General features: G+C 37.8%; 1 protein-coding gene and 1 pseudogene across 1 annotated transcript in view; both read left to right on the forward strand.

Annotated features, from left to right (window-relative positions):
- The window catches only part of LOC134316702 (zinc finger protein 850-like), a 34491-nt pseudogene extending 27948 nt beyond the window's left edge, over positions 1–6543 (forward strand).
- A 2539-nt stretch (positions 6544–9082) lies between these two features.
- Positions 9083–14280, forward strand: part of LOC134316703 (zinc finger protein ZFP2-like) — a 445247-nt gene continuing 440049 nt past the window's right edge. The window contains exons 1-3 of the mRNA XM_062997131.1: positions 9083–9133; positions 10309–10440; positions 12667–13330. Of these exons, the coding sequence (XP_062853201.1) occupies positions 12694–13330 (637 nt within the window). The 5' untranslated portion in view covers positions 9083–9133; positions 10309–10440; positions 12667–12693. The remainder of the gene's footprint in view (positions 9134–10308; positions 10441–12666; positions 13331–14280) is intronic.

Below are 14280 nucleotides of genomic sequence, written 5' to 3' on the forward strand. Positions count from 1 at the left end.
AATAGGTGTAGTTTGACTTCACCCATCATGCTTTGTGGCTCCGTCTAGTTCATTTGCATATGTTCCATAGATAATGAGCTTGTACTTTATCTTTAATACTTAAGATTCACACAAGAAGGTGTTAATAGTTGGCTGATGACTGAACAATGGAGAGTTTTTAAATCATCTTGGGTCTTTGTCCTCAGCTCTATTTAAGGACCAAACTCTAGACTCACTAAGTCACTTGGTAAGAAGGATCTTCTGCTCATTCTTCATTAGAAACGACCTGCTGGAGACACCAGCTCGACTGAAGTGGCTGCCAGGATTCTAACAGGAAGGTAAAGATTTTTTTAATAATTTGTTTCTTTTACATTTATGTTGCATTTGTTGTAATATTATTAAACAAATATATTCAAACAATATATTCAATGTTAGAAAAAGCTTTATGCTCATAATTGTGGTGTTTTATAAAGTGTTTTTTACTCCCAGCACACCAAAGATTTACACTTGTGAGCTAATTATTAGTTCTTTTATGATGAATTGGATCAGGTGCCTAAAGTAAAACTGATGTTGAGAAAGTCAGATTTAATTATATCTTTATATAAAGTTATTTTAGTAATTTAGTTATTTATATCTGCAGATTTTATAAATATTTTATCCTGATGTTTTTTAAATTCAGCTTCGGACTTAAACGTGAAGTGAATTGAATGTTTTCCTATTAGGTGTTGAGTTGAATATTATGATAGTATTCCTGTAATAATGCTAATAGTAACACAAATGTATTTACTTTTTTCTTTGTCTTTGTGTTTCAGTTTCTACAGTCGTATCAAAGCATAAACATGAATAAATCTCATCACTGCTCAGAGTGTGGAAAGAATTTTACTCAGCAGAATCATCTCCGACAACACCAGCGCATTCACACAGGAGAGAAGCCGTTTCACTGCATAGAGTGTGGAAAGAGTTTAACTAAGAAGAGTAATCTTACACAACACCAGCGCATTCACACAGGAGAAAAGCCGTATCACTGCTAAGACTGTGGGAAGAGTTTTGCTTATGTAAAGAAATTCAAGCAACATCAGCGAATTCACATAGAAAACCAACATCACTGTTAAAAGTGTGACAAGTATTGTTTGTGCATTATTTTCTTTAACAACACCAGCGCATTCACACAGGAGAAAAGCTGTATTGTGTGAATAAATTATCCTTAATTTACATCAGTACATTCACACAGGATAGAAAAGACATCACTGCTCAAAAACACCAGTGAGTTCATGCAGGAGAGAGGCCGTATCACTGCTCACTGTGTGAAAAGAACTACAAGAGGACGCCCCATATTGCTGTCTAGATTGTGAAAAAAAGTTTTACTAAAAGGAGCCTTTTTACAAGACACTAGTATTAGTAATTATTTCCTCTTACTGTTTTTTTTTTACTACTTTTATAAACTAGAAATAACTGTTTTTTTTTTATTATTAATACATATACGTAACATAATACATGTTATAAATATGATCATCAATCATCATATACAATGTATGATTTGAATTTGTTTTTATATTTTTTCAAGTTTAACCTAACTGAATAAACACAGAACAACTTTTACATCCATGTGAAGAATTTTAGCCTGGTCTGGTTTTTTTTTGCATAACTGCTTCAGGTTAAGACTGCTTAGTTATCTGAAATTATTTGCTTCTTTCAGGTCTTGGCACTGCATCTTTATTGGTCAAGACTTGGTTTCTCACTGAAATTTGATAGCATTTTCATTTATTCAGATATGCAATAAAGCATTCCTTCACTCTGGTTTACACTCCAGAAGAGAAGACGGCTTAGCAAGCTGATTGTCATCGTCCTTCACCAGAATTTATATGAGATTGTGTAAATAGGTGGCTGTTGACTGTCCAGTGCAACACCTTTCACTCATGGGTGTTTGTTCTTTTAGTTTATTCAGGTCTTTATTCAGTGCGATTTTGGGACTACTCTTAAAATTTACTGCAGCTGTCGAAAATAATCCTTAATATCCTTTCAGGTCTTGGCACTGCATCTTTATTGGTTTTAGGTCAAGACTTTGATGACATTTTATTTTCATTCTTTCAGACGTGTAACAAGGCATGTTTTTGTTTTGCTCATTAAATCATAAAGTTCTGAAGCAGCTTAGAAACTTACTTTAACACTTATAGGTCTTCAGAAGGGAGGATGAATTTGAGTGTTTCTCAAGATTTTCCATCCAGCAAATAGTGCATCGTCCTCAACCAGAATTTACATGAGAAGGTGTGAATGACTGTTGACAGAACAGTGGTGCATTGGTCATTTATCATGGGTCTTTTTCCTTGAGTTTATTTTTGAACCAAATTAGTGGTGGCTAAATTCTTTCTTTTCTGCATAATAACTTTTAATTATCCAATCTTCTAGTGCATAAGCCTCAGTTCATATAAAGCTTAATACAGATTGCACTGACATGTTTTTAAATTACATTTACAAATAAATAAACACTACTGTGGTAGTTCAGGTGTGTGACAATAGAAAGTGGATGGAAATGACTGAGTAATAGTTCAAAATAGTTCTTCATGTAACCTGCAATTCTATTCAGAAATCATAACAAAATAAAAAGACTAAATTGTTAATATAGAGGATTGAAGAGGAGAAGAAAGCACAGGAGAGGAAATAACAGAAAAGAGTACAAGTGAAATTTAGACATTTTAGTATTAATAGTCTTACTGTTAAATGTTCCCTTTGGGAATCTGAAATAATTATGAAAAATAAATAAAATGACTAATAGTTTAATGATAAAATATTACTAACTATAATACCAATGTAAACAAAATGCATCACAAAAAGTATACATTTGAATAAAAAACAATTAAAACCGGTAATTCATTTGTCATTTTGCCAACCTGTGTGACACCTTGGATCTTGGGCTAGTTTCATCTCTCCCAGCTTAATTGTTCTGGACCTTCAACTCTCGCGATTTTCCGCTAAATTTGGCTTGTTTACAAGTTATAGGTGAAAATTTGGCTACTTTACAAATTTGTTGCGACTGTTGAAAACTTTTCATCGCGTTTTTAAAAAGTATTTCAGCTTATGTGCTTATGAACACGTTCTGCTAGTTTTAGCATGTGAAAGGCGGGTTTTAGACAGACTTAGAGCCGGATGTTTGTGCTGACAAGAAGATTGACTGGTGCCTGTTGGACAAAAGACCATGAAAGAAGACCATGAAAAGAACATGAAATAGACTGGGTGTACTGGGTGATGAATTATATAGATGTAAAATATATAGACACCATACTATTATATATACAGATGCATCAAAAAAAAAAACAGACAAAAAAGTGGGAATATAATATTATATTCATAAAATATTCTGTACTACAAGAATAAATAATGAGTTGGCTGTATATATGACAGAGTTGGTGGCATTTCAACTAGCAGTGACATGGGTAGAGTATAATAGGCCAAAAGAGGTGGTAGTGGCATCAGATTCCAGTTCAGCTCTGTTAAGTCTTGAATCACCTCAGACTGACTCAAGACAAGATATTGTATAAGAAATTAAACAGTTGGTAACTGGCATAATAAAATCAGGGACAAGAATTTTATTTGTATGGGTTCTGGCTCATGTAGGAGTAGCAGGGAATGAATGTGCAGACAAATATGCAAAACAAGCAGCAGGGAAGGATAGAATAGAAATTAAGATTACATATAGTAAAACAGAATTTAAAAGTATTGTTAAAGCTAAAATCAAAGACAAATGGCAATTTATGGGAGTTATGGGACACAACACAGACAGGTAGACAGTTCTATAATATTCAAAGAAAAGTGGGAATGTGCAGAAACACAAGCAGAGGAAAGCAAGAGGAAGAAGTGTTATCAAGGATGAGATTTGGACACACAGGGCTAAATAGCACACTAGTATTAATTAAGAAACATGAGAATGGTAAATGTGATTACTGCAATAGTCCAGAGACAGTAGAACATGTAATTCTGTCCTAGATATCCTCACTACAGACACAGATTAATTCAACAACTAGAAGAAAATAAGCTTAGGCTGAATGTTTAGGACATCCAACAAAAAGGGTCAGGGGAAATTTTAAGTTTTTTTTTCTTTTTTGAAGGAAACAGGATTAGTGAACAGAATATAAGAAAATAGAATAAAGCTCCACAAACTACTGGTTCCAAACTCCAGTCCAGATGGTAGCGGTAATGCACCAAACAGTTCATTCCCATCCGCAATAAAAATAAGAAGAAATCGCTGCTGGAGGAGTGAGGTGATTGTGGTGAGGTAAACACACCGAGTACAAGTACAGTCCGTTTACTTTTAGTCATTTTAACAGAAGCTAAAGCTCTTTAAAAGGTTTCATGTTTAGTTTCCTTCCTTTATTCATCTTTATGTTTCCTCAGTGAGCTCGTATCACTGCTCAGAATGTAGAAAGTGCTTCAGTCATTCAAACAGTTCACACACACACACACACACACACACACACACACACACACACACTAAATATTTCTACAGCATAAATACAGATCAAAATAGAAGTGTTTCCTCTTACAGTTTTCTTATTGCTACTCATATACAGTAGAAACAAATTCACATCTGTGTTGTTTTTAGATGGAAACTTGAATTATTCCATTAAAATCACTTCCAAAAATAAACATACAGCATTTTAGATGATGTAGATGCTGATGTTAAAAGCTTTATACAGTTCATGTCATTTAACTTTACAGCAGAAGCTTTTAATTCCTTGTTTGTGTTTATGATTAAATGTAGATAACTTCTCTGCTAAGATAAATAGGTGTAGTTTGACTTCACCCATCATGCTTTGTGGCTCCATCTAGTTCATTTGCATATGTTCCATAGATAATGAGCTTGTACTTTATCTTTAATACTTAAGATTCACACAAGAAGGTGTTAATAGTTGGCTGATGACTGACCAATGGAGAGTTTTTCAATCATCTTGGGTCTTTGTCCTCAGCTCTATTTAAGGACCAAACTCTAGACTCACTAAGTCACTTGGTAAGAAGGATCTTCTGCTCATTCTTCATTAGAAACGACCTGCTGGAGACACCAGCTCGACTGAAGTGGCTGCCAGGATTCTAACAGGAAGGTAAAGATTTTTTAAAATTTCGCATTTATGTTGCATTTGTTCTTTTTATTTTATTATGTTATTTAATAGTTTGTTTTAAAATTGTTTTTTACTCCCAGCACACCAAAGATTTACACTTGTGAGCTAATTATTAGTCCTTTCATGAATTGGATTAGTTGTGCTTGGTGCAGGACTGATGTTGAGAAAGTCAGATCTGTCAATCTGCAGATTTCATAAATATTTTATCCTGATATTTAAATTCAGCTTCTGACTTAAAAGTGAAGTGAATTCAATGGTTTACTATTAGGTTTTGAGTTTAATATTATTGTAGTATTAATGTAGTAATAATGCTAATAGTAATACAAATTCATTTATTTTTTATTACTCTTTTATTTTGTTTATCTGTTGTTTTTTAAGGAAACAGTTTCTACAGTCGTATCAAAGCATAAACATGAATAAATCTCATCACTGCTCAGAGTGTGGAAAGAATTTTACTAAGCAGAGTCATCTCAAACGACACCAGCGCATTCACACAGGGAAGAAGCCGTATCACTGCTCAGAATGTGGGAAGAGTTTTGCTTACAGTAGTGCCCTTAAAGTACACCAGCGTATTCACACAGGAGAGAAACCGTATCACTGCTCAGAGTGTGGAGAGAGCTTTGCTCACAGCTGTGTCTTTAAAGTACACCAGCGTATTCACACAGGAGAGAAGCCATATCACTGCTCAGACTGTGGAAAGAGTTTTGCTCGACAGAGTATCCTCCAACAACACCAGCGCATTCACACAGGTGAGAAGCTATATAACTGCTCAGACTGTGGAAAGAGTTTTGCTCGACAGAGTATCCTCCAACAACATCGGCGCATTCACACAGGAGAGAAGCCATATCACTGCTTAGAGTGTGGGAAGAGTTTTACTCAACAGAGTATCCTCCAACAACACCAGCGCATTCACACAGGAGAGAAGCCATATTACTGCTCAGAGTGTGGAAAGATTTTTGCTCACAGAAGTGCTTTTAAAATACACCAGCGTGTTCACACAGGGGAGACGCCGTTTTACTGCTTAGAGTGTGGGAAGAGTTTTACTCAACAGAGTGTTCTCCAACAACACCAGCGCATTCACACAGGAGAGAGGCCGTATCACTGCTCAGACTGTGGGAAGAGTTTTGCTCGACGGTGTCATCTTCAAAAACACCAGCGCATTCACACAGGAGAGAAAAGCTGTATTGTGTGAAGAGTGAATAAACTGTACCTAACGTACATCAGCACATTCACTCAGCTGTGTGAAAAGAACTACAAGAGGACGCCCCATATTGCTGCTTAGAGCGTGGAAAAAAGTTTTACTGGAAGTAACTTCTTAAAAGACACTAGTAATAGTCATTTTTACCTACTGTTTTCTTTTTGCTACTAATATAGACTAGAACTGTTCTTCTTTAATTATTAATACACATTGTTATGAATATAATCATTAATCATCATATGCAATGTCATGTACCAGTCTCAGATCTGAATCTGTTTTATAGTTTTTCAAGTTTAACCTAATTGAATAAACACAACTTTTACATCCATGTGAAGAATTTGAGCCTGGTCTTTTTTTTTTTTTTTTTTTGCATAACTGCTTCAAGTTTAGACAGTTATCTGTAATTATTTGCTTCTTTCAGGTCTTGGCACTGCATCTTTATTGGTCAAGACTTTGTTTCTCACTGAAATTTGATAGCATTTTCATTTATTCAGATATGGAATAAAGCATTCCTTCACTCTGGTTTACACTCCAGAAGAGAAGACGGCTTAGCAAGCTGATTGTCATCGTCCTTCACCAGAATTTATATGAGATTGTGTAAATAGATGACTGTTGACTGTCCAGTGCAACACCTTTCACTCATGGGTGTTTGTTCTCTTAGTCTATTCAGGTCTCAGCGTGCGATTTTTGGGACTACTCCTACAATTTACCGCAGCTGTCGAAAAGCTTTTATTACAGACCAGTGGCGATTTCTCTAAGACTGCAAGAGAAGCTCAGCTTCCCCTAAAATGTCAAAAATTTAATGGTCAAATATGTACAGTTGTGTAACATTTCATTGACTACAAATGCGTTAGAACACGTTCATCTCGAAGTCGAGTTCGTTCAGAATCAGCTACTTATCACAAATCGACCGACTCGAACTTCTCATACATTCGCGAGGGCGGCACGGTGGCTCGGTGGGTAGCACTGTGGCCTCACAGCAAGAAGGTCCTGGGTTCGAACCCCAGGTGGGGCAGTCTGGGTCCTTTCTGTGTGGAGTTTGCATGTTCTCCCCGTGTCTGCGTGGGTTTACTCCGGGTGCTCCGGTTTCCTCCCACAGTCCAAAGACATGCAAGTGAGGTGAATTGAAGATACTAAATTGTCCAAGACTGCGCTTGATATAAACTTGTGAACTGATGAACCTTGTGTAATGAATAACTACCGTTCCTGTCATGAATGTAACCAAAGTGTAAAACATGACGTTAAAATCCTAATAAACAAACAAACATACATTCCCGTAGTGTCAATGCATTTGCCCGCAGAAGCTGAGTGTCTATTCACTTCAACGGGACTGCATGGAAAGGTTTTTTCATTGCTTCGAAACTCGCCGGTCATTGGATAAATGCCACGATTTTGTCCCGCCCCCGGACGCTGAGCGTCTCTGGGGGTGAATGGAGCTGTGGGCGGGTCTGGACGCTGAGCTTCTGCAAGATGATTGGAGGATCAGTCGAAAGGCTGAATCCCGTTTTGATTGACAGCTATTTTGAGATCTACACGTCACTTAATCACTGGGAGCTTCAGTCCCATCGCGGATTTTGCGAGTGAAGTCGAAAGACAAACTGTAACCCATTTCTTGGTATTTGCTTGGTGAAATTACTTGACCATTTCCATTGTTCATTGTGTAAATAAAACACACTCATAGTATTTGTTTCAGGACACTGGTCAAGTCCGATAGGATCACAGGCCATTTTCTTGAACAGGAACGGAGGGCAGAATTTATGTATAAATAAATTGACAAATTTTATGATGTAAGCCGACAATGAGCTTCCCCTCTTTGAAAGACCAGCAGCTGCCACTGTTACAGACAGTACAGAATGAAAAATATCTATTCAGCACTCGCAGAGGAAGATGAAGAAGAGAGAACAAATGTTAAGAGAAAAAGTCTTACAGACTGTAAATAGTTCCTAATCAAAAGTCAAATCAAAAGGAAGCCACACAGAAAGGCAATAAAACAAAGAGTTTGTAAAGAAGATTAGATAGATAGATAGATAGATAGATAGATAGATAGATAGATAGATAGATAGATAGATAGATAGATAGATAGATACTTTATTGATCCCGAAGGAAATTAGTCCCTCAAATACACACTAGAAATTCAACAATATAAATTTGGGGGAAAAAAGCACAAACATAACCAAGATTGGAGGTAACCCGAGTTTTACATATATTGCATAACCACAGAGCAGTTATTAATAATGGGGATGGATGTAAGTAAACAAATGGAATGAAATTATATAAACAAACGGAATGGAATTAAAAGTGCAGGATGGTGCAGTAAAGAAGTTTTAAAAAGTCATTATGGTCAGAATTGTTTGTATAGGATATGAAAGAACAGAAAAGAGTAAGTACAAGTTAAATTTAGTCCTTTATTAGTTAGAAGATTTATTAATAGTACTCTTGTAGTTCATTTGCTATCTATCATATTACATTTTGGTCTAGTTTCAGGTTCTGAAAGAGTGTATTTTTTATAGACCTGGCAACTTTTTCCGCCAAATTGGGCTTGTTTAAAATTCAGTCACAGGTGAAAATTCAAATTTGGGCTAATTTCACCTTCAAAAATTGCCGCATCTGCCTAAAAGCTTTCATTACAATCGGTGCAAAATAAAAATTGGGATTCAATGAGCATTTGAGTTTACATGCATGTGAACTATCCCTGCTGGTTTGAGCCTTAGTGTTGGATGTTTGTGCTGGACCTGGCAACCCTGAGAAGAGCGGAATTGTTTAGCGTTGGTTTCAGTCGCTGTGATCGTGGTGTGGTCATTGTTTGGTCTGAATATCTGCAGTTTTAACAGGATTTTAACAAAAGGTAAAGTTCTTTTAAAAGGTTTTTCTTATTGTTAGCCATTTACAGTAGAAACAAATTCACAGACCTGACTGCCTGAGGGAAAACAGCTTTATGTCTAATAACTGTGCACATCTGCTAATAATTGTGTATTTTTTTATCGTTAATTTTTTTACTCCGGCTAAAAAGCTTTAGTTACAAACCGTACGAAATGAAAATAGGGATTTTAAAAGCGAGGATTAGAGCTGACGTGCATAAGAACAAGAGCTTGTGAAGGCGGGTTTTAGACAGACTCAAAACTGGATATTTGTGCTATACTTGGCAACCCTGAGGTGGTCGCGGTGTGGTAAACAGACCGAGTAGGACTCGAGTAGCTGATGTTTAAACAAAAAAAAAACAACAACACAAAACTAGCTATACAGTCAAACAGCCTACACTAAAATAAGCTCACTTTTATTTCGAATTAAATCACTGAACGTTTAACCGATGCCACACTCTCTGCACTACGCTTCACGGCTTCAGTGTGTGCTTCTTGCTTGCTTACAGAGCGCTCCCCTAGTGGCCGGGAGCATTTCCGTTGTGATTAGTGTTTTTCTGTTCCTTCTAATGTTTTTGCGTTCTACTTTAATACATTCGCGTCGTTTGTGTTCTCCTTAATGTATTTGTGTTGTCAGCTTTTTTTTTATTAGTACATGTTATCGTGTTGTGACTCAGCTCCATTCAGGTTTATTTTTGTAGACCTGGCAACCGTCTACCGCGATTTTCCTCTAAATCTGGCTTGTTTGTAAATTCTGATTTAGGTGAACATTTGGGCTACTTTAAAAAGTCGCGGCTGTTTCAAAGCTTTCATTACAAACCGTACAAAACAAATTTTATATGAGGATTTGCGCGGACGTACTTATGAACAAACGGGTTTTAGACAGACTTAGAGCTGGATGTTTGTGCTGGACCTGGCAACCCTGAGGAGAGTAGAATTGTTTGGCTGGTTTGAGTCGCTGCTTGCTTCTTTGCTAAGATAAATAGGTGTAGTTTGACTTCACCCATCATGCTTTGTGGCTCCATCTAGTTCCTTTGCATATGTTCCATAGATAATGAGCTTGTACTTTATCTTTAATACTTAAGATTCAAGAAGGTGTTAATAGTTGGCTGATGACTGACCAATGGAGAGTTTTTAAATCATCTTGGGTCTTTGTCCTCAGCTCTATTTAAGGACCAAACTCTAGACTCACTAAGTCACTTGGTAAGAAGGATCTTCTGCTCATTCTTCATTAGAAACGACCTGCTGGAGACACCAGCTCGACTGAAGTGGCTGCCAGGATTCTAACAGGAAGGTAAAGATTATATTTATTTCTATATTTTTTATTTTTATTATTATTTAGATTAATATATACAAATGGTTTGTAACAGCTTTATGTCCAATACACGTACACATCTGTTTGGTGTTTAATGAAGCATTTTCTACTCCAATCACACCTGATTCATGAATAGTGCTTTTCCACCAAAAGAACCCTGGTTCCTGAACCGGTTCTATTCAGGTATCTTTGTAGAGAACTGACCCTCGTGTCCACCAGTTTTTGCAAACCAAGTCTGCGTCATCAACGGTGGGTGTCACACAGCGAAAGTAAAGAGTAGTAACGTGATGGCGGAGCGTGTAGATTATCTGTGGGGATTTGTGCTGTTGTTACAGATGTTCGCTTTCATGCGAAAAGCATCGATCAGCTGTCGGTGATAAGAAGACGTGACGTGTTTGTCTCAGTTGTTGTTTTCTTTAGTTAATTGACGTGAGAAGCGTTTTGCAAACATCACTAAAGTACCACAACACGAACATCCATCTGTGTGAAATAACCATCAGATCCAGTCTAAAAGCTCCACATGTATCTGTGTTTAACTGGATTTACTTCACGTGTGCTGGTTCTGCAGCTCCAGGTTCTGAATCCGCTTCTCTGGAGAGTCGGAAAAAGCTTCACTTTAAAAAAGTGGAACGTGGCTGAATGTACTAAAAGTACGACACGGTAACACTCAATTTCTCTCCGTTATTACTGGTTATAAGCGCTCTGTACTTCCCAAATTCATCGGTCATTGTTTTAGTAAAACAAGATAAGATAATAAGATAAGATAAGATGGCCTTTTATTATCCCACGGGGGCAAATTTGCAGTGTTACAGCAGCTTTTTAAGAATATAAAAATAAAAAAGTGTGTTTACACATATGTACACATATATTAAAAAGTAGAAAGTAAGAATATGTAAAAAATTACAAAAAATATAAACAGTATTTCTAAAGAAAGTTAACCAAATATTGCACAGTTATTAAAATGTATTGCACATATTTAAAAAGTTATTGCACTTCAGAGAATATTGAAAAACATGTGAATTATTGTGATGGAGATGATTATCTGCGTTTGGGGCGGTGCTGGTTGTATAGCCTGACAGCAGAAGGTAGGAAGGAGCTGCGGTATCTTTTCTTTGAGCAACGCGGGTGAAGAAGCCTGTCGCTAAAGGAGCTGCCCAGTGCTGCCACAGTCTCATGCAGTGGGTGATCGGTGTTCTCCATTAAGGATGACGGCTTGGTCATCATCCTTCTCTCCCCCACTGCCTCCACTGGGTCCAGGGTGCAGCCCAGGTCAGAACTCGCCTTTCTGATCAATTTGTCCAGTTTCTTCCTGTCTGCTGTTGTCATGCTGCTGCCCCAGCAGATAACACCATAGAAAATGGCTAATGCCACCACCGAAACATAAAAGGAGTTGAGAAGGGCCCCATGTATTCCAAAAGATCGGAGCCTCCTCAACAAATAGCCTCCTCTCTTGTACAAGACCTGTGTATTATCCGACCAGTCCAGTTTATTGTTAATGTGAACACCCAGGTACCTATAGGAGTGAACAATCTCAATATTCCATCCCTGGATGCTCACCGGTTTCAGTGGATGTGGTTTAGTCCTTCGAAAGTCCACCACCAGTTCTTTTGTCTTGCTGGTGTTGATCTCGAGGTAATTCTGTCCACACCAGCCTACAAAGCCACATTACGCTTTATTTTTCACATTAAACGTTTATACTGTCCGGGTCGCTCTTACCACGTCACATCACACAGTTCATCTCTTTGAGAATATCAGCGGCAAACTGGTTCAAAATTTAATCAGGTGAACTTTAAAAGATGAAAGTGCAGCACAGACGCGGTTTAGCAGCTTCTCATGTGAAAGCATCCAAACCTCTAGTATTCTGTGGTGCCAGATTAAAACTCTAGTTTGCTGTCTGGAACCTCTTTTTTTATTTTTTTAGTGGAAACACGCAGAACCGGTTCAAAATCAAGTCAGCGAACTGGAACGGAGCCGGGTCTGCGTCGGTGGGAAAGGGGTACAATTGGATTAGTTGTGCTTGGTGCAGGACTGATGTTGAGAAAGTCAGATCTAAAGTTATTTATATCTGCAGATTTTATAAATATTTTATCCTGATGTTCTTTGAATTCAGCTTCTGACTTAAACGTATTCCTACGTTTAGTATAGTATTCCTGTAATAATGCTAATAGTAACACAAATGTATTTACTTTTTTCTTTGTCTTTCAGTTTCTACAGTCGTATCAAAGCATAAACATGAAGATATTTCATCACTGCTTAGAATGTGGAAAGAATTTTACTAATCAGAGTCATCTTAAACAACACCAGCGCATTCACACAGGAGAGAAGCCGTATCAGTGCTCAGAATGTGGAAAGAGTTTTACTTACAATAGTGACCTTAAAGTTCACCAGCGTATTCACACAGGAGAAAAGCCGTATCGCTGCTCAGACTGTGGGAGGAGTTTTGCTCAGAGTAGCACCCTTCAGAGACACCTTCGAACTCACACCGGAGAGAAGCCGTATCACTGCTCAGAATGTGGAAAGAGTTTTACTTACAGTAATGATTTTAAAGTACACCAGCGCATTCACACAGGTGAGAAACCGTATCACTGCTCAGAGTGTGGGAAGAGTTTTACTCGTCAGGGTAACCTCGAACAACACCAGCGCATTCACGCAGGAGAGAAGCCATATCACTGCTCAGAGTGTGGAAAGAGTTTTACTCAAAGTAGTGACCTAACTGTACACCTGCGTATTCACACAGGAGAGAAACCGTATCACTGCTCAGAGTGTGGGAAGAGCTTTACTCGTCATGGTAATCTCGTAAAACACCAGCGTATTCACACAGGAGAGAAGCCATATCAATGTTCAGAGTGTGGAAGGAGTTTTACGCACAGTACTACCCTTAAAGTTCACCAGCGTATTCACACAAAAAAGAAACCTTATTACTGTAAGAGTGTGGAAAGAGTTTTACTTCCCAGGGTACCCTACCACAACACCAGCGCATTCACACAGGAAAAAAACTGTATTGTGTGAAAGGAGTGAATAAATTGTATTCAACATACATCGGCGCATTTACACAGGATAGAATAGATGTCACTGCTCAGAGTGGTGAGTGTTAGTGTAAATAGTAATCTTAAAAAAGAAACACCAGTGAGTTCATGCAGGAGAGAGGCCGTATCACTGCTCACTGTGTGAAAAGATCTGCAAGAGGTCGACCATGTTGCTGCTGGAGTGTGGAGAAAAGATTTACTGGAAGGAGCCGCCTTAGCATATTAGAATTTTTTTCCATTTTCTGTGTCTTTTTACTATTAATATAGACTAGAACTGTTTTACTTCAATTATTAATACATATCACATTATGAATATGATCATTAATCAGATCTGAATCTTTAGTTTAATTTAGTTTTTCGAGGTTAACTTAATAAACACAGTGTACCTGTTCTGTCATGGGGGACAGTGATAGCTCAGTGGTTAAGGTACTGGACTAGTAAACAGAAGGTTGCCGGTTCAAGCCCCGCCACCACCAAGTTGCCACTGTTGGGTCCCTGAGCAAGGCCCTTAACCCTCAATTGCTCATTGTGTTCCGCTCATTGTGTGTAAGTCGCTTTGGATAAAAGCGTCTGCTAAATGCTGAAAATGTAAATGTAAATGATTGTAAGTGTGACATTTAAAGTGTGACATTAAAATCCATCCATGTGGACGAATTTTAGCCTGGTCTTTTTTTGCATAACTGCTTCAAGTTAGGCGGCACAGTGGCTTGGTGGGTAACACTGTCACCTCATAGCAAGAAGGTCCTGGGTTCGATCCCCAGGCAGGGCGGTCCGGGTACTTTCTGTGTGGAGT

The sequence above is a fragment of the Trichomycterus rosablanca genome, chromosome 6 (genome assembly GCF_030014385.1).
Source record: "Trichomycterus rosablanca isolate fTriRos1 chromosome 6, fTriRos1.hap1, whole genome shotgun sequence".
Classification (NCBI taxonomy): Eukaryota; Metazoa; Chordata; class Actinopteri; order Siluriformes; family Trichomycteridae; genus Trichomycterus; species Trichomycterus rosablanca.